Here is a 20,566-nt window from a genome sequence, read left to right as displayed (position 1 = left end):
TTTTTGGTGCCTATAGGAAAATATTGAAAAGGTGTCAACATGTCAAATCTATTCCATAACTTTGATTTCATTTCACTAATTGACTGATGTCAAAAGAATTAAGTATAATAACATGAAGTGTCAGAGTTGAGGAAAGAATGCAGTGAAATACACAAAAAAAAAGATCTGATTTAGTAACCGAGACTGAATGCAATAAAAACTCCTACACAGCTAATCAGGTGACGGTTTGTTGGTACAGTTTGGCGCCCTCGCCCATGCCTTCCGGGACAAAATTCCATACACTCCCAGCACAGCACAGCACAGCACCGATACTCACTGAATTTGTTTCTATCAAATGGTATCACCTTTTCATATCACGACACGGACGGTTATAGTTCAAAGACTTCACGTGTTCCTTCATTTAGTACGCTTCTTGGCTTCACTGTACAGGATGACGCCCAAGACTGTTAGTGAGTATCCAAGCATTCCAGTGACAGAGACGGGGTTCTTGAAAATTAATATGGAGACTACAACAGCCACTGCGCCTTTAGCGTTTCCAAGGACCTGAAAGAACCCATAATGAAATTAGCAACCAAGGTTTCCCATCATTATAAACAAGGAGTACAGTAATTGGAAGTTATGGATGCAATAGATATGTTATGTCAACCAGTCGCAGATAGCCGGCAGAGCACAATGACAAGTCAAGAATCTAAAAACAATGTGTATTTACCCAACAATTCATTCAGAGTAGTCGAAGCTTTTCTGTACATTTTGAAGGCGTTCATGACATGCTTAGCTGAAACTGAACCATAAGTTTCTAAAATGTTCTGGTTTTCATGCAGTAGATACCAAGCATTTAAGCATAGCCTCAGCATTTTATAGCCCACGTTTAATGGTGGAACTAATTGTTGTTCTCCACAACCAATTCAAATTTACATCTAAAGACGCTCAAGATTGAACCGAGAAACTAACATAGATAGTACCTGACATGCATTGACAGACCTAGAAAGGTGCACGTAACACGAAGGAGTGGTGAATATTGGCAAATGTAGTTTACATGAATAAATGAATGGATAGCTCAGAAAGCAGAGATTTAGATTAGAAGAGTATAACTGATTCAAAACCAACCTCGGGCATATTATTCTCCAATTAAATGAATAAAGAAATACACAAAAAATGTTTTTGGAGGGGTATGCATACATTTCTCACAATCACAGTAAACACAATGAGAGACATATATCATATTGTTATTTCATTTTGCTTCAAACACAGCAATCATTCCAACCGTCCCATTAACTTTTCAATTCACTACCCTTTTGGAAATAGGAGACTAAAGGTTAGTTGAAAACAAAAATCAGCCAGTAAAAAAACAATGACTCAAAGCAACCAGAGTCAAGATCAACCAACAAGCAAATTGACAAAGGAGACAATTTTTTGACATTATTGCCGTAAAATGGTGGAGTACTTTTACTGGGAAAGAAGTACCTGAAGAGTGAGGGCACTGGTGTGCTTTGTGACCAGGAAATTGGTCAAATTTACAAAATATGCGAGTGCAGAATTGAACAGCAATAACCATATGATTTTGATATCCTCTCTTGCAAGGGCCAATGTGATACCAACAACATTTTCTTCCATGAGGAGAGTTACGGGAAGTAGAAATACCACAGCTATAGGAGCCATATAGAGGAGCAAATTCATAGAATTCAGTTTTTCCCTTCAGACAGAAAGAGGGCTATCAGAATATGAAAGTGATAATAAATCACATAATTAACTTAGCCCTATGATAAGTTCAGGAAAATACATGGTAAGCTATAGTATAGAATTATTACCCTTCGGAAGAAAGCAAAATACCCTGAACCACTGATTTGAGTGCCCTTGCAGCTGTAGCACCAACACACATGATAAACCCAAACAAATGGAAACTAGGTTCACCCTACACCAATTAAAGAGGTAGATAATTAGAACCAAATTATGCGTCACTAGCACATAGTAAAATGAAAAGAAGGGAAATTGGAGCACTGTGCCGAAGAAATTTGTATCAATATTAGAACCAACATATCAGGCAACCCTTGCTTCAACGAATCTCTCATACAAAATGTAAAAACAGAAACACCATCATCATAATGGCCCCATAAAATTGATCTCAATCTGATCCAGTGAAAGCAACCTCCACCAGCAAAGAAAATAGAATAGCCCACGCTACAATATATGGCTTTAAATACACAAGCTACCAAAGAAGTACTGCAAACAGACCAACATCAGTTTGATGGTAACACCAAAAGAAGCTCTTTTTCCCAAAATGCAAAAGAGGGGCATTTGACCAACACATTCTTAACTAGCATAACAATTCTTTAACAGTTGCATTGCAACACATGATACAAGATTATTCTTTTGCTCATATTTTCCTCATAGAACATCACCAAATCCAAGCTGCCTAACACAATCAATGCATCCAATTAAGCCAAGTAGGCATATCAATCCATATAAAGAGAAATCAAAAGGCCAAAACACAAATCAAAATTAACCAAACCACAATTCAATCAAAGCAAAGAGGCATACCCCACTCGCGATGACAACTCCAGTAACAACAGGAACCAATGTCAAATAAGTCAACCACGCCTCCCTCTTGAGCGTCATCAAGTAGGCAAACACCGCAGTGAAAAATGGCGTCGTGGCGCCGATCGCCTGATTGAAGCTGACCGGCAAGTACTTGAGCGAGATGTTGCCGCTGACAACGGAAGCGCAGAAAATCAAGCTGAGCGCCGAGATCTTCATGAACTGAACCCTAGATCTTATCGTCTGCATCGGCACCATCTTCATCCACGCGATCGCGATGTAGCTGAGCAGCGAGCACGCCGTCATGTGGCACATCGTCAGGAAAATTGGGTACTTGAACCCGTAATTGCTCAGCAAATACTTGTTCAGCAGCAAAACCCCAATGTTCGACGAGTACCACGACGCCACCAGCCCGATCGTGAACAGCCGCCCCTGAGACTTCGCCGCCACCATCCTCGGCCAATTCAATTTACAAATACCCCTATTTATTAATCAAACAACCGGAAATTATACAATCCCCAAATCCTATCGAGTATCGACGGATTTCTACAGCGCGGTTTACTGAAAATCCAGCACGGATCTAATAGGGCTCAAAAAGGGGAAAACCGACGGACTAAATCGAAGGGATCTGAGTTGCATTGGTGGTAGAATCGTAAAATTCAACGGCTCAGATTCAGCACCAAATCGTCAACACGCAGAAAAAAAAATCAAAATCTCAGAAACTCTTAATGCTTATACCTTAAACGAATGTTGAATTGCTGAAAATGGAAATGCTACACTTTGAATAGAGCTGAAAATGGAGACGAATAGCGCGTTGTGTGTGTGTGTGTGTGTGAGAGAGAGAGAGACGACCGACGAAGGATTTGATTAGCAGAGGGTTTATTACTTTATTAATTTGATTAATTAGGAATAATTATTAATATACTAATCACGGATGGAATAGTTATTTATTTTAAATGTTTTGATATTGGAAGATTCGAGGAAACGTCTTAACATGTGGAAAAATACAACAAGAGAATTTAACTTCTATGTTGAAATTAATATTTGGCGTAATTAAAATTTCGATTGAGAAATTAATTGTTTATTGAGGAATAGGACGTGGACTTGCCATTTGCCTAATTGCTGTTAGGCTACGACTTTTGTAAGATTTCCAATTTTATCCAATAGTTTTGAGAATAGAATTCCTCATTGTATGTGATAATGTAGTGATCATTCAGTTCAATTAGGAGCTCTAAACAAAATGATCAAGGTTGTTAACTTATGAAAAAGAAATTGGATTTTGTAGCTGACGTGTCAAAGTTGAGATAAATGCACTACAATAAAAAAAAATCCTAAAGGGCGTTTTTAATGCAATTAAGTACTGTATTTTTAAGAGTAAAGGCCAAAATTGGTCCTGAACATATAGCCATTTTACGATTTTGGTCCTAAACATTATCTTTTGGATTTTTTGGTCCTGCACATATGGACATTTGATCATTTTGGTCCTCCGTCAATATTTCCGTTAAAAACTAACGGTCAACATTATCTTTTGGATTTTTTGGTCCTGCACATATGGACATTTGATCATTTTGGTCCTGCACATATGGAATTTTGATCATTTTGGTCCTCCGTCAATATTTTCGTTAAAAACTAACGGTCAACGGCCGATTTTTGACTAAAACAATGGGTTGGGTCGGGTCGTGTTTGGGTCGGGTTTGGGTTACACGTTAAGAAAAAAAATAATATTTTCTTAAAATCTAAGCATAATATTTTCGTTAAAATCTAAGCATAATATTCTTAAAAAATTAATTAATATTTTTTAATTAATAAAATTAAAGTATAGTAATTTTTAATTAATTTTTTCATGAATTTGAAGAAAATATTATGCTTAGATTTTATTAAAAATAATTTTTAATTATTTAATTTTATTATATAGATTTAATATTAGTATACTTTAATTTTATTGTTTTGATTAAAAAATGATTATTTTAATTTGGTAATTTTTTATTTTATCGTGTAATATCATGTTTAAATAGTATAATAACATCATGTTTTAGTCGTTATAATATTTTTAATCAACAAAAATAACTAAAAATTAAAGTTTTATAATTTTTTAATTAATAAAAAATAATTATTTTTTTTCTTAACGTGTAACCCAAACCCGACCCAAACACGACCCGACCCAACCCATTGTTTTAGTCAAAAATCGGCCGTTGACCGTTAGTTTTTAACGAAAATGTTGACGGAGGACCAAAATGATCAAAATTCCATATGTGCAGGACCAAAATGATCAAATATCCATATGTGCAGGACCAAAAAATCCAAAAGATAATGTTGACCGTTAGTTTTTAACGAAAATGTTGACGGAGGACCAAAATGATCAAATTCCATATGTGCAGGACCAAAATGATCAAATGTCCATATGTGCAGGACCAAAAAATCCAAAAGATAATGGTTAGGACCAAAATCGTAAAATGGCTATATGTTCAGGACCAATTTTGGCCTTTACTCTATTTTTAAATAAATCTTAATGTTTCAGAAAGCGTCTTATTCTTGGCGTCTCAACAAAAATTAGAGAACATAAATGGAAACGTCCTTAAAAAATAAAAATTAAATTAGTTTATCCAAAATTTAAAAACACTCTGCTTTTTGTCCTAAGAGCATCCGCAATGGCGGGACGACATCATTGTGCAAAGGTGACGCGGATACGGACGTTTGCTGCGGACACCGGAGTTCCGCTGCATTCCCAGGACGTCCGTCGCGGCGTCCTTGCAGACGTCCGCCATTGTGTTGACCCCACAGACGTCCGCGCGGACGTCCCGATTATTTTATATTTTTTCAAAAATTCTATAAATACAGCTCTTTGAATTTCATTTCATTCGCACCACTTGAATTAACGAGTATCTCTCTCTATCAGAAATTATATTTCCGGATGAATTTTCTACACAGCAATTTTAATGGAAATAAAAAATTTCCAAGCTCGACCCCAGCCAGGGGCTGCCGCCCCTTGGACCCCGCAACTCGGGGGCGCTGCCCTCGAACCCCCGTCGAATCATAATGGATTCAAACAAGCGCGCACTCCGCACTTCCAAACTTATATGATGTCTCATTATGACAATATTGATAAATCAAGTTAATCCAATTACACTAAAATAACCAACAAGACATGCGTCAAAAACAAAAACATATTCGTCTCCAGAACGATATAATTGAAGAAGTATGGCATCAAAGAGGGTCGTCGTTGATGGAATTTGTATTTATTGAAGTGTACTTTTTTTAGTTTTTTTTTTTGTTGAAATGTACCTTTCTTATTTATTTAATGAAATTTTTATTCCGTAATCGTGGCGAAATTTTAATTCCGTAAATTGTTTTATTTGGTGAATTTGTGGATTTTTATTATTGTGGGAAGTCCGTCGTGATGTCTTTGGGGATGTCCTTATGACGTGGCAGTGCAGTGGGAAAGTCCTTATGACGTGGCAGAAGGTGTTTTTGGGATGTCCACGGGGATGTCCGCCGGGACATCCGCACCACGGTGGATGTCCCAAGTCGTTGTTATCTTTTAAAATTTTCTGACGTAAGCGTTCGATTTTTATATCCTTCAAAATTAAGTTTTTTTTAGTGATGATACTCTATGACGAAAAGTTTTAAGTTCAAATTCAGTATCTTTGCGGTGTAATATATTTTCATTGTCTACTAAAATACTGGTATATATCTAATAGAGATGAAGTGGAAATAAATAAAAATGATAAATTTACTTTACCTACGTAGATATCGTCTTTTTCGACTGAAACTACACATGATTAGCGGAAATTAATTTGAAAATGTTAATTGAAAATCCAATCGCGTTAGCCATGTTAAAATGAATTAAAAGCTTGATATATTTGCCAAACAAAATTTTAAGTCGAGGCACATAACTAAATTTTAATTAACTAACAACTGAAAATCCAACCTTGTTAGCCGAATTAAAAAAATTAAAAGCTCGATAGTTGTCAAACAAATTTTTTAAATTGATATTCCCGACTATAATTCGATCAAAATTCAACAATTTATCTAATTTTCTTAAAAGATGCATTTGCGTTTGGGCATATTTATGTTCTTTACAATATTACTTACACATATTATATCAAACATATACTAATATACTATTCACGTGTTATATTAATTTTTCAAATTTTCCTTTGTGAGAAAGAGGCAAATTGTATTAATGATTGAACTAACAACTATCCAATACAAGACAAATATAGGTGGCTTCACTCTCATCTCTTCAACCTTATATATATACCCAACAATAAATATATTTTCTACACATCAAACAGAGTAATTTAGTAGTCCCAAAAAATCAAAATGAAAGCAACATATCTCTTCATCCTTGCCATCTTGTTCATGCACGAGGCCATTTTCACACAATGTGTGGAAGAGAAGCCCTTCTCTTCCACCGTTGCTTCTCTCTCCGATCAGCCGCCGCATTCACATTTTGATGATCAGAAACGAGGTGGCCTGCGCCCGCCGCCGCCGCCACAGGCCGCCGGAGGTCCTCGCCGGATGAGGATAAAGCCTCCGCCGAGGCTGAGACCACCTCCGCCGCCGTGATTGGTTGTGGCCTAGGGCTTAGGTTTATTGCGAATTAAATAAAACCAAGTGTTTGTAACTGTCTATGAATGTTATAAACTAGTACTGATTTTTCCGAATTTATTCGAGCCCCTTTTTGGTGGAGTTTTTCACGGTTACAGTTCCGGTTGAAGAAAACCCAACTTGTTAACAAGCCACATGGTTCTGGTTTTGAACCATGAACCGGCGGTTGTGACGGTTTAGGTGGTTTCCGGCGGGTTCCAATTGGATACCGATTTTTATTTTTTTAAATTAATATTTTCTATTTTTGAACTTATAAATAAAATGTAAAAAATCAAATTTAAATAATGGAGTACAATGCATAAATTAAATTTAGAGTAAGGCAATGAGATTGGAAAGTGAATTCATTGTCAACACAAGATGAGATGAATAGTAATGTGGATGAATGGGATATGTATAGATAATAGTAGAGAAGTAAAAGTTCATCGTTTAAAAAAAAATGAAAAATCAACTTTAACCAATTTCTTGCAGAAACCGATGGTTAACCGTTTGTTTACCCATCGGTTTCTATAGAAAATCGGCCGAAAATGCAGCCTTTTTCCAGTCATAGTATATAACATGCACACCTATATGAACATAACCGATCTAAAAGAAACTGAGATTACATACAGTTTATGTAAAGTTTTATATGTAAAAAATTAAAGTTCGACATTATTATATCAAGCACCTAACTTTACACTTATATAGACACGATGTGGAAATAATTTTATGTTAGTAACATATAATTTCATTGTTTTCGACTGAAATATAATTGTATATGATTAGTTGAAATTGATTTGAATATGATCATGACATTCTTAACTTAAAATCCGATTGTGTAAGCCAAATCAGAATAAATTAAAAGTTGATTACTTACAGACCACATTCTCAATATTTACCACGATTTTATGTGGAGATGCATTTGAATGTTTGGATGTTTGTGATTAATGATCCAACTAACAACTACACTATACACAAACAAATATAGGTGATTTAGTATCCTTAGAAGATGCATTTTATTGTTTGGACGTTGGATATTTAGGTGCTCCACAATACTACTACCATAAAATCATATCAAACATATACTATTATTCATGTGTCACGGGCATGTTAACTTTCAAATAAAGCATAATTAATACAATTTTTTTAAAAAAAGGATAAATAACTTAATTAATTCAGTATAGATAACCACCTCCACAAAGATAAATAAAATGAAGGTCCAACATATATATCTCTTCATCCTTGCAATCTTGTTCATGCACGAAGCCATTTCCACACAATGTGTAGAAGAAAAGCCTTTCTCTTCCAACGTTGCTTCTCTCTCGACAGAAACGAAAGCTAGAGGTACTAACCGGAAGTGGATACAATCGCTGCCGCCTTAAGGCCGAGTCTGAGACCACCCCCGCCACCGTGATTGGCTGTCGTCAAGGGGTTCAATTTTTGCGAATTAAATAAAACCAAATTTTTGTATCTGTGTTGCAACTGTGATTGACTGGACATACCATATAACAATATATTTGACACCACCTCCGCCACCGTGATTGGCTGTCGTCAAGGGCTTCAATTTTTGCGAATTAAATCAAACCAAATTTTTGTATCTGTGTTGCAACTGTGATTGACTGGACATACCATATAACAATATATTTGACACCACATCCGCCACCGTGATTGGCTGTCGTCAAGGGGTTCAATTTTTGCGAATTAAATAAAACCAAATTTTTGTATCTGTGTTGCAACTGTGATTGACTGGACATACCATATAACAATATATTTGACACCACCTCCGCCACCGTGATTGGCTGTCGTCAAGGGCTTCAATTTTTGCGAATTAAATCAAACCAAATTTTTGTATCTGTGTTGCAACTGTGATTGACTGGACATACCATATAACAATATATTTGACACCACATCCGCCACCGTGATTGGCTGTCGTCAAGGGGTTCAATTTTTGCGAATTAAATAAAACCAATTTTTTGTATCTGTGTTGCAATTGTGATTGACTGGACATACCATATAACAATATATTTGACACCACCTCCGCCACCGTGATTGGCTGTCGTCAAGGGCTTCAATTTTTGCGAATTAAATCAAACCAAATTTTTGTATCTGTGTTGCAACTGTGATTGACTGGACATACCATATAACAATATATTTGACACCACATCCGCCACCGTGATTGGCTGTCGTCAAGGGCTTCAATTTTTGCGAATTAAATAAAACCAAATTTTTGTATCTGTGTTGCAACTGTGATTGACTGGACATACCATATAACAATATATTTGACACCACCTCCGCCACCGTGATTGGCTGTCGTCAAGGGCTTCAATTTTTGCGAATTAAATAAAACCAAAATTTTGTATTTGTTTTGCAACTGTGATTGACTGGACACACCATGTAACAATATATTTGAACTACTAAATTTTGAATGGTCGTTGTCTATCAATGTTATAAATTAAATGATTTCTCCTAATTAATTCGAGCCCCTTCTTGGTGGCTCACCGTATCTCACTATCCATTTGACATTTCGGCTAGCAGCTCGATTTTTTTATTATTATGAATCTCTTTGGTATAAAACATTTAAATGTCGAAATTGAAAGTTTGTTCTATATTTTTATAATGCATGAATATATACTTGATAAGTTATTAATTTTTGTGATCATTGTAGTCACCACCTTCAAATAATTCATACTCCTTCCGTCCCATCCACGCGAGATATCCACATTTCCTTTTTAGTTTGTTCCATTTAAAATATTCAACTACTTCTTTTCTCTCTATTTATTCCATTTAACAACTACTAAAATCTCGTGTCATTCAAGAATGTTGACATCTTGAGTGAGACCGAATGTGGAGTGAGTACTTTCCAGTTTTCAATGAAAAAATCCAATTTTTTTTGGGTTGACCCGGAATTGGATGGATACAGCTCATACTACCTATTTTACCATTTTATTTTAACAACGTAGTATTTGATAATTTAATGATGACTATGATAAAAAAAAATAATTATACAAAAAATAAAGTTATATATTACATTGAATTTTAATAATAGACGAATAACTCACAATATCCAATTCACTTATAAGAACGGTTCAACAACTCAATATTATTAAATATTTTCTTATCATTCTTTTTATTTTATTTTTTATCATTAGTACTTAATTATATTTAAGTTTATGTTTATCATGTGTGTAGTATCTTTAATTATTTTACTATGTGTTCATGTTTTTCAACTAATGTCGTTTTTTATGAATAAATAATTATTTATTAACTCATTTCTTAGTATGCCTTGAATCTGTTCGGATCATGTTTCCTAATTGGGATAGGATTATGTTTCCGAACTAGGATAGGATCTCATGTGTGCCTATTTATATGGGAGTAGAGCACATAATTCTGTGATCTTAGATCAAATCTGAAATCTGTAGCCATAATCTGAAAACACTCTGAATAAAATTTGTTCTCCGTTCATGCCCGTGGATGTAGCCAATTGGCGAACCACGTAAATATGTGTCATCTTTACGTTCTTTTTGTTTGTCGATTACACAATTGCTCTATTCTGTCACAACATCATTTGTGGTGACGCCCCATATACGATTTTTCGGCTAGCATGTAAATTTATTCAATCATTTTTCTTTAAAAAACAAAGTCAATTTGTTATTGTATCTAATTGCGTTGTAAGGGAAGATTCGAGGTAACGTCTTCCACATCGATATTGTGGAAAATACAATTACTTCCGACGTTGCATTTAATACCATGGAGAAAATAATTGTTATTGAGGAATTGGATGTGGAATTTTCATCATAAAATGACAATTTGGTAGGGCTTACTCGTTATTTTGTGTTCTTACCAACTTTTCTTCAACCATACATATTCTACAATTTACAAATCCAACATATGTATGATGTATCAAAAATCTCCCAAAAATCAAATGAGAGCAACATATCTCTTCATCTTTTTCATCTTGTTCATGCAAGAAGCCATTTTCACACAATGCGTGGAAGAAAAGCCCTTCTCTTTTCTCTCTAAGGGGCTTCCGCATTCACATTTTGCTGATCTGAAAAAAGGAGGCCTGCCGCCGCCGCCGCCGCCGCCGCCAATAGCTGCCACAGGTCCCCGCCGCGAGGACCCGAAGGTGAAGCCGCCGAGGGTGAAGCGGCCGCCGCCGCCGCCGCAAGTCGCCAAGGTACTCACAGGCCGAGGGAGACCACCTCCTCCGCCGTGATTTACCTGTCTTACTGTCTATCAATGTTAGAAATTACTCTACATTGTCCATGATTAATTGTCTTACTTTGGCTCTGATTCAAAATTTCAGAAATATAAAGGATAGTTTGAAAAAAATTAGTGATTGTGCTTCTTATTAGTTTTATATTTTAATTAAAATGTGAGAAGTTAGTTTAATGTTGGTCTATTTATTAAATGTAATAAAAAGGACATTAAAGAGTTGATTATATCTGAGCTGATTATCATTAATATCTTTACTTTTTTTATATTATAAATATAAAATTCTTATGAATAAATCTATCTCTCTATATAGATATATTAATGAGTGCAGTATAATATTTAGTTTGATTAGTTTTTTGAGTAGTCCGAAATCCAAGCTTAGGATTGTACATTATTAATTCAAAAAAAAATCCAAAAATATTACTAGTAGCATATTTTGGGAAGAATAATAGCTAATTTATTGACTGAATAAAAATTAAAAATAAAAAGTCCTTCTTGACAAGGGAAAAAATATACCTACATGCCACAAAAATATATCAGAAAATATTATACAAAAAATAATTGATAGTTGGAAAAGGGGGGAAAATTGGTTTGAAAAAAATCGATTGTAAAAAAAGAGAGCAATATTTGGCCTACTCCAGCCCCCAACAGGTCAATGAGTAAAAAAAATGTTTTTAACAACTTAAATTAACCATTTTGGTAAAATTTGATCATGTTTTCAACTCCAACGAATAAGAATCTGAAAAATTACAATAGACGTTTCTTGTAATAGGAAATTACTTTAAAACGAAGACATTATCCAATTACTTTAAAACTCCAACGAATGGGAAACTGAGAAGATGCACATAGACATTAATCTAAAATCACTTAAAAATGTAAAGTACCTAAAAAGGTCGAATATATACACATTATACTTGCACATATTGTAAGCTATCTCTATCTATCTCACAAACAAATTTTGTGCATATAACATTTGCTAATTTTTTGAATAATACAACACGTTTCCCTTCTCATTAATTATATAAGGAGTATATAATTGGACTTTTTAAATATTTTACATTTAAAAGCAATTCATGAATACCAATTAATTTCAAATGATGTATTAAGTTTTTCATTGGAAATATGTATAATTATCTAAAAATCCAATTTGAAATAATGTGTACGTGAATTTATCATAAATCTTTCATATTAAATCCTTTTCAATTGCATACAGTATAGTACTACTAAATAATAAATTATTTAAATAAAATATCTGTGATTCAATTTAAAATTTAGGAACATTATGCACGTACAATGTATGTATATGTATGTTTGTTCTTCTTAAATTCAACTAAAACAAGATGGGATCGAATCAGATGCGAAATTGATTTAGGCACATTAATAGGACTAATATACTTGGACCACATAACATAGGTTATAGGACGATGATGCTTTAATTGGAGAACCAATTATTTATGCAACTATTATCTGTTTACTTTCAACTAAAAATGCACTTTAAAAGTCTACAACCGAATAATTATTCAGTTTTGACTTTGACAATCATAAAGCACTAGTATTTCATATAGAACTAACAATTTTTAGGCCATCTGCAACGCATCCCTTAGCCGACGAGACGGATAAGAGATGGCGTTGCAGCCTTCCGTCTCCATCCCGTCCCGGAGGGACAGCTCGCGAGACGTCTCGCCACGCGCGTTGGCGACGTGGCGAGCTCCGGTTCGTCCGTGACACCCACTTGCCGGCCCGCGAGTGGGCGTCGTTTTTATCCGAATTTTTTTTTTGTTTTTTTAAAAAATTAAGGAAAAATTCAAAAATTTAAAAAAAAAACCAAAAAATATACTAGCCGTTTATAGGCGTTTTTTTGCAAATTTTTAATTTTTTTTAATTTTTTAAGCCTCCAATCACTTCTATAAATATCAAATCATTCCCACAAATTAATCTACCATAAAAAATATGTTTTTTTTTATTTAAATGATGTATTTTTAATTTTTTTAGGATTTTATTAATGAGGTTTTTAATTTTTTTAGAATTTTAAGTTGTAATTTTATTTTATTTAATGAAGTGTGTTTTATTAATTGAATTTGTTGGAAATAAAAATAAAAAATAAAATTGAATGAATAGTTAAGAGATGAGATGGTTAAGAGATGGAGAGTAAAAAGTACAGTGGAACCCATGAATAATTAAGAGATGAGACAGTTAAGAGACGGATAAGAGACATCATGCGGATGGTCTTAGGAGCTTCTAAAGAAATTTAACAACTAGCTAGGTGTACTTGTATCCTAGACTATATTTTTAAAAACATAAATGATTCGAGTACATATAACAATTTTATATATTTTGAAATCTGAAAATCATGGGAGAGGATCCCCTGCTGTGCACAAATCACAGCAGGGCCCTGCTGCCCCTCACAAAAATATTTTTAATATTAAATTTTTATTTATTTTTTAATAAAAGAAATAATAATAAAAAATAGGATTGTATGGGGCAGCAGGGCCATGCTGTGATTTGTGCACAGCAGGGGATCCTCTCCCGAAAATCATACAAACTTCGTATAATGTAAAAGATTATTTGTCATGCTCAAAGTATTACTCCCTCCATCTCACAATAAGAAACATATTTTATCATTTCAGTTCATCCCACAATAAAAAATCATACTTCACTTTTACCATAAATGATAAGTAGGTCTCACATTCTACCACATTTTATTATAAAACTAATATATATAAGTGAGACTCATATTCCACTAATTTATTCAATTCAATTTTTTTGCATTTCTTAAAACTCATGCCATAACTAAATAGGACTCCTATCGTGGAACGGAGGGAGTAGTAATTAATATAGATGTCTAACAGGAGACTACGAGTGGAATTATTTCATTTATATAGTACAAAACTCGTAAGCCTAAAATATGATGAAATGCAAAAACGGAGTAAATAGTAACAAAATGTATCAAAATCAACGTAACAGTATGTATTAATATCTAAAATCAAACAGATTTAAAAGAACAATAACAAAGCGAGCAACACACATCAAAGTGTTTTCGTCAATCTTCATCCACTAGAGAATATACTTGCAGTATTAGAGTATTTCAAAGCATAGACAACAACAAAATGTAACGAAATCAACTTTACGACAAAGTAAGTAAGCGCATTATCTGAAAGAAAACAAAAACAAATGAAAAAAACAGACATATATCGAAGTACATTTTTTTTGTCAATCCTCGTTTAGGGGTGAGCAAAAAAACCGGAAACCGAATATCCGAACCGAACCAAACCGAAATTTTGAAATTCGGTTCGGTTTTTTCGGTTTTTCTGTTCGGTTCGGTTTTAAAAATTTCGGTTTTTCGGTTTGGTTCGGGCGAAGAAAAAAACCGAAAAACCGAATTATATATATATTCTATTAATTTAATATATTCTACTATATAATATATATTATATGTATTATTAATTTTATATTATATATAAATATTCTATTAGTATATATAAAATAAAATAAAATACACATATATAAATATATATTTATATTATATTTATTTTTTTCAGGTTTTTCGGTTTTGTTCGGGTTTTTCGGTTTTGTTCGGGTTTTTCGGTTTTTTAAGTTCAGTTTTCGGTTTTTCGGTTTCGGTTTTTAGGTTTTTCGGTTTCGGTTCGGTTTGGATTTTGAACTAAATTCGGTTTTTCGGTTTTGGTTCGGTTTTGGCAAAAAACCGAACTGAAACCCGAATGCACACCCCTATCCTCGTTCGTGAAACAATATTAGACTCATAATCAATGTTTATGTTTCTTGGAGAGATGGATTACCTAACCACCTACGTATAGTGTCCATAGCTAGTTGATGAGACAATAAGATCTTCAATAATTTCATGACTCTTGTTCACCATTTTGTACTTTTGTTGTTGTTCTTTTTATAGCTTGCCATGATAAAGATCTCTATTTGATTTTGGATTATATTTATTATTCATTATTACTAGGATTACAATACAAATATATTTTCATTGATTTTTATCTATCATTCTTTCATGTAGGTAATATTTTTATTATTATTACAATACAAATATCTTATCATTGATTATTTATCTAACAATCTTTCATGTATGTAATTTTTCCATCTTTCTATATATGAATATACCCTAAAGAAGATAATTATATAATGATATAAAAGAAATATTCATCGGTTTCAAATATTGGTTTGCCCTTATTCATGACTAATAGGTTTTGTGCTTGTAATATTACTAAAAACATAGTGGATTTAAACCCAAAACGGTGCAAATTCAATGCTAAAAAGTATTAATTTTATGTAATTAAATTATAAACAAAATATGGGAATCCACAACTTAAAAGTATTTGTTGGAATAATAAAGTGCTGGCCCTTTACACTTCAATCGTCATGTTATTATATTAACGCATGCAAAAAAAATGTATAAAATGGAGTAATAGATAAGCATGCACTAATCTATTGAGAGCAAGAAACTTTTTAAAAGAAAATATTCCACCATCCAAACTCAACCATTCTAATTTATTCTCCCCTAAAATCGGATAAACCAATAATCGAACTCACTAATGTTGCTGATTATTAATGCCCCACTCATTTAATTATCTAAATAAACACTAAAACCCATTTATGTTATAAGATAGCAATTTGTGAATAAATAGTATTTATTCAGAAAAGATTGATTTCAACGGAACTCAAATTCTACGCAACAAAGTTAAACCCCACACGGTTAGTATTATTGGGCATAATATTTTGCTTCTTCATTTACTCAACTTTAATATTCTCTTCACCTAAATTTCCAAACATCTTATTCATCAAAATCTTCTACTTCATCTTTTCCTCACTTTTTATTTATTAATTCCTTGTAGAATATTTCCCCACATCTTTATAAAAGCAAACACACATTAAAAAATTTCCCATCGACTTCTCATATAGTGGCAAAGCTAGGCGTTTCACGCTATTCACTAAGAAGACATTTCACAACTTGCTCATCGAAATTTAACATAACTCAAAAATTATATAATGTATTTATTTTAACTTCGTGATTTTAATCTTAAAACGATGATCAATAACAAAGATGGATAAATGAATTAGCCATAGGATTAACGCTTTGCTTCTAAAAAACTACTATTCTCAAATTTAACTAGTTTCAAAATAAAGTTACTAAAATACACTAGAATATTTCAAAATCATCAGAGTTGGCACACACATGACAATATGTTCGAACCAATCATAATTACAGAAACAAAGGGAAAATAGTAAAATTGTAATTAGCTTAACACAACACATGACAATACGTCCGCATCACTAAAATTTTATTCCCTCAACAAGAGTCCACCTCATATTACCAAACCTTTCTTCATTAAAAATCTTCCACTTCATCTTTTTCACACTTTTATTTATAAACTCCTTATAGAATATTTCCACACATCTTTAAATAAAGAAACACACACTATTTTTTTTTATATTTCTTATGGCTTCTTCTTCCTCCTCTTCTTCATTTCCAAACATATATTCATGGATCCAAAACCTCCCACCAATCCACCAATGGGAAACCCCTTCCAAATCCATCAACCTCTGCCCTTCCTCCTCAACCCACCCCTCTCTCAACCTCTCCCTCTCCACCCTCACAAACTCCAAAATTTCTCTCTCCATAACCGCCAATTACAACATCCCAATCCCTATATGGACATCCAAAAAAATCACACCAAACCCTACCTCCAAAACCCTCATCGACCGCGACGGTAGCAGTACCGGCACCAGCAGTACTGCCCCCGTCGCGGCTATGCTCTGCAACTTCATCGAGGACTTGCTCCGCTACTGCTCCACCAGGAGCGGAGCCTCGTCCTCGGTCCGCCTGCCGCGGGGCTACCCGCGGCAGGACCGCATCGCCGAGACCTTCAACGCGGCCTTCCTCGGCCTGAGCTTCGTAGTCTGCATCTACGAAGCCCCGGCCGACCTCCGGGGCGCGTGCCTACACTCGCTCAAGGAGCAGCTCGCGCGCCCCGAGACGAGGGAGGCGTCGAAGACGCTGATGCGGCAGATGGGGTCCGGGGTTGAGGAGCGGTGGATGCGGTCGATGAATCTCGCCATCACGAACTGGGCGGCTGAGATGCAGGCTGCGAGGGCGTCTCCGGTGGAGACGCCCTCGCAGCTGTTCTCCTACAGCTTCTCGATGGTCGGGCTGTTGAAGGTGCAGCTGTACTGCCCTATCATAGCCATGACCATCGTGAAGGCGAGCGGGCCGTCGCCAGACGACCGGCTCGCCTTCTCGCTGAATTATCATCAGCTGGAGGGAGTCATACAGCTTAATCATAGGGTCTCGGTTCATGAGAAGTGGATCGAGATCAAGGTGAATACCGATAATATAAGGTAATTGCAACATTAAATTTAAAATTATTTTTTGTATTAATTGATTCTTAATTAATGTATTGTGGACTTTCGAATTTTGGGAGGTATGCATGCGAATTTGTTAGAATATCGCTGTTGTTTTGGGTTAAACATTAGTCGTTATCAAAATTGATAGCTTAAATTGCTATGTGTATTTGTTTGTGTGTCTAAGTTATTCATTTTATTGGGAAACCAAATTGGTGATGTTGTACTATAATTTAAACGGAAAGATTCTAATATAAACCTTCTTATATGTATGTATTAATAGAGTTTCATGAATTATATCTAGGACTATGGCTATTCATTTTATGTTAATAAATAATTCTCACATTTCTTAATTTTGTGGATTAATTGATCGAATCATGAGTATTTATTTCTAGTGGCGTAAGGCGGAAATAAATATGGTTAGGGATTCAACTATTTTTATAATTTTTAGACGCCGATTCCATAAAGGTTAGCAACATTTTTTGAGAATTTACTAAAATTTAAAAATTTAAAAATTAGAAATCAATTAATTTTTATGGACTTAATTATTTATAGTTTCTATTACTCATATGATTATACAGTATTATTTAATTAATTTATTTTTTTGGAGAAATTGCTAGATAAAAACCATACGTACTTCTTCATTATTTAATTTCACTATACAAAAAGAAAAACTTTGTATAGTATGAAATATTCGTTTTGGCGTTGTCGTCCTCATCTTCAAAAGTTAGTGGGCATATACTAGACTAGTCCAACTATGAAAAAACAAAATACTATACATTGTATATACATTATTATTTCGAATATTAATTATTATTCACGTGTAATTTAATTTTATTCTTTAATTATACATTCGCGCAATTTAGTTGGTAAGACATGTTCACGCAAAGTTTCAATTTTGACCAGATGCGATGTTGTGAACTTTTATTTCGAATATTAATTATTCTTCACGTTTAATTTAATTTTATTCTTTAATTATATTTTCACGCAATTTAGTTGGTAAGATACGGTTCACTTAAAACTTCAATTTATTTGACCAGATGTGATGTTGTGAAGCTCTTAACGGACACCCTAATGAGCGAGCGCGGCGCGGGGCCGTCGGAGAAGCACTTCCCGTCGCGCATCGCTCTCCAGATGACCCCGATGCAGCAGGCGAGCGTGATCAGCGTGTCGGTGGGCAAGTCTTCGGAGAACGCGGCCAGGGAGATCGGCGTGGAGAAAGGGATCGAGGCCTCGTTCGAGCCCCCGACCGGGATAGGGCTCCACTTCTCGGCGGGGGAGAGCTACACGACGAGCCTGCGGCCGTGGAAGTTCGAGCCGTCGGTGTACGGGAACACGGCCAACTTGAACTGGTTCCTCCACGACAGCGAGGACGGGAGGGAGGTGTTCTCGTCGAGGCCGTCCAAGCTGGCGCTGCTCCACCCGAAGGCGTGGTTCAAGAACCGGTACTCGAATGTGAACCGGCCGTTTACGAGGCAGGGAGGGGTGATATTCGCGGGAGATGAGTATGGGGAGAGTGTGAGTTGGAAGGTGGAGAAAGGGTGTTTGGGAGGGGTGATGGAGTGGGAGATTAAGGGCTGGATTTGGTTGACTTATTGGCCTAATAAGCATAGGACTTTTTATACTGAGACTAAGAGGTTGGAGTTTAGAGAGGTCTTGCAAATTACTCTCATTTAGATTTATATAGTACATTATTTGTGTTTGATTGATTTTACTAAGGTTAATTTGGGGATTTTTTTTAATGTTTGGTTGGTGGAATTAGTTCTTAATTTAGTGGTGGATGCGCTCGAAATTGGAACTATTTGTTTTCGTTAGCTTTGGTTGAATTCGAATCTGAATAGTCAAATTTCAAGTATTTAATCGTTGGGTATTATTCGTTGTTTTTTGTGACAATGTATATTCGAATCTCTTGTGATTTTGGATAGAATATTTAATTTTAACAATATACTACTACTACTTTGTGCATATATTTGTGCTGTGATTTTGGATAAAATATTTAGAGTTAAGAAAAAACATTTATTTTGAATAAGCCTGACCTTTCATAATAAATCACTAGCCTCATGTTTTACTTACAACTTTTTTGTCACAAAGATGCACGTGTGAGTGTGTAATTTTTGTGACAATTACAATAAAATTGTGTCATTTTTAGATATTTTTATCGTAATGTATAGATCCTCTCTTTGTGAAAGACTAATTAGCATCGAATAGTTAGTAGGTAGATGCGCTAACTAGTTATACAAATTACAACGAACAATAATTATGAAATATTTAATGAAATGAGAGGTTACATTTAATTTTCGGAAATTGGTCTCTAATATCATAAACTTTGCCTAAAATTTGGTATTTCCCACGAACTTTGAAATTAGTATATAATATCACAAACTTTGTACTTTGTTTAGTATTTCCCATGGCATGTCTATTATTATATTTGACTAACTTACGAGGCCTTTTCATCATACTTAACGCAATTAAATCAACGTGGTTTTCAACGTGACATTTTATCCTACATGTTATCAACACAAATCAACGTGGTTTTCAACGAGGCAGGGCCGCACGCTCTATGGCTTCGGCGGCTGAGATTTTCTCTAATTTTTTGATATTCTGCTGTGATTTTGTTATTTCTTAGAAGCTGAAATCGTTGATGTTTCAAGATCTGGTATTTTACTATCTTAATTCACCTATGGAAGAAATATCTTGTTGGGGAAATGGCTCTGTTATTTCACAATTTTAATATTTTTCCTGTATTTCATTAGTTATGTATTTTCACTAATAATTTATCATTTCACCTAAATAAGCACTGTTGTGATTGGATCGCTGATTTGTTGACGTGAATGAATGAAGAGAATTGAGTGTGGAAGAATTGCGA

At 34.6% G+C, this 20,566-nt stretch overlaps 2 protein-coding genes across 2 annotated transcripts; one reads left to right on the top strand and one right to left on the bottom strand.

The window, feature by feature from the left end:
- Positions 1–49: 49 nt before the first annotated feature.
- LOC121775704 (probable sugar phosphate/phosphate translocator At3g11320) lies at positions 50–3,425 on the bottom strand. The gene is made up of 4 exons (XM_042172727.1): positions 2,539–3,425; positions 1,809–1,912; positions 1,465–1,693; positions 50–543 (listed from the first exon to the last, which is right to left on the bottom strand). Exons 1-4 carry the CDS (start codon positions 2,986–2,988, stop codon positions 397–399), a joined length of 930 nt encoding a protein of 309 aa, XP_042028661.1. The 5' UTR covers positions 2,989–3,425; the 3' UTR covers positions 50–396.
- A 13,360-nt stretch (positions 3,426–16,785) lies between these two features.
- Positions 16,786–19,650, top strand: LOC121775943. The gene is made up of 2 exons (XM_042173047.1): positions 16,786–17,697; positions 18,741–19,650. The coding sequence occupies exons 1-2, from the start codon at positions 16,799–16,801 to the stop codon at positions 19,375–19,377; spliced, it is 1,536 nt and encodes a 511-aa protein (XP_042028981.1). The 5' UTR covers positions 16,786–16,798; the 3' UTR covers positions 19,378–19,650.
- The last annotated feature ends 916 nt before the right edge of the window (positions 19,651–20,566 follow it).

Source organism: Salvia splendens, chromosome 18 (genome assembly GCF_004379255.2).
Source record: "Salvia splendens isolate huo1 chromosome 18, SspV2, whole genome shotgun sequence".
NCBI classification, from domain to species: Eukaryota; Viridiplantae; Streptophyta; class Magnoliopsida; order Lamiales; family Lamiaceae; genus Salvia; species Salvia splendens.
This window is presented reverse-complemented; position numbering and strand designations above follow the sequence as displayed.

Bases quoted from the DNA above. Each gene is read 5' to 3' on its own strand.
- LOC121775704 (XM_042172727.1), bottom strand. From the start codon at position 2,988: ATGGTGGCGGCGAAGTCTCAGGGGCGGCTGTTCACGATCGGGCTGGTG. The intron at 1,913-2,538 runs GTATGCCTCTTT...TAATTGGTGTAG, and splicing joins GAGTTGTCATCGCGAGTGGG to GGTGAACCTAGTTTCCATTT. The intron at 544-1,464 runs GTACTTCTTTCC...GGGTTCTTTCAG, and splicing joins CCAGTGCCCTCACTCTTCAG to GTCCTTGGAAACGCTAAAGG.
- LOC121775943 (XM_042173047.1), top strand. From the start codon at position 16,799: ATGGCTTCTTCTTCCTCCTCTTCTTCATTTCCAAACATATATTCATGG. The intron at 17,698-18,740 runs GTAATTGCAACA...TTATTTGACCAG, and splicing joins GTGAATACCGATAATATAAG to ATGTGATGTTGTGAAGCTCT.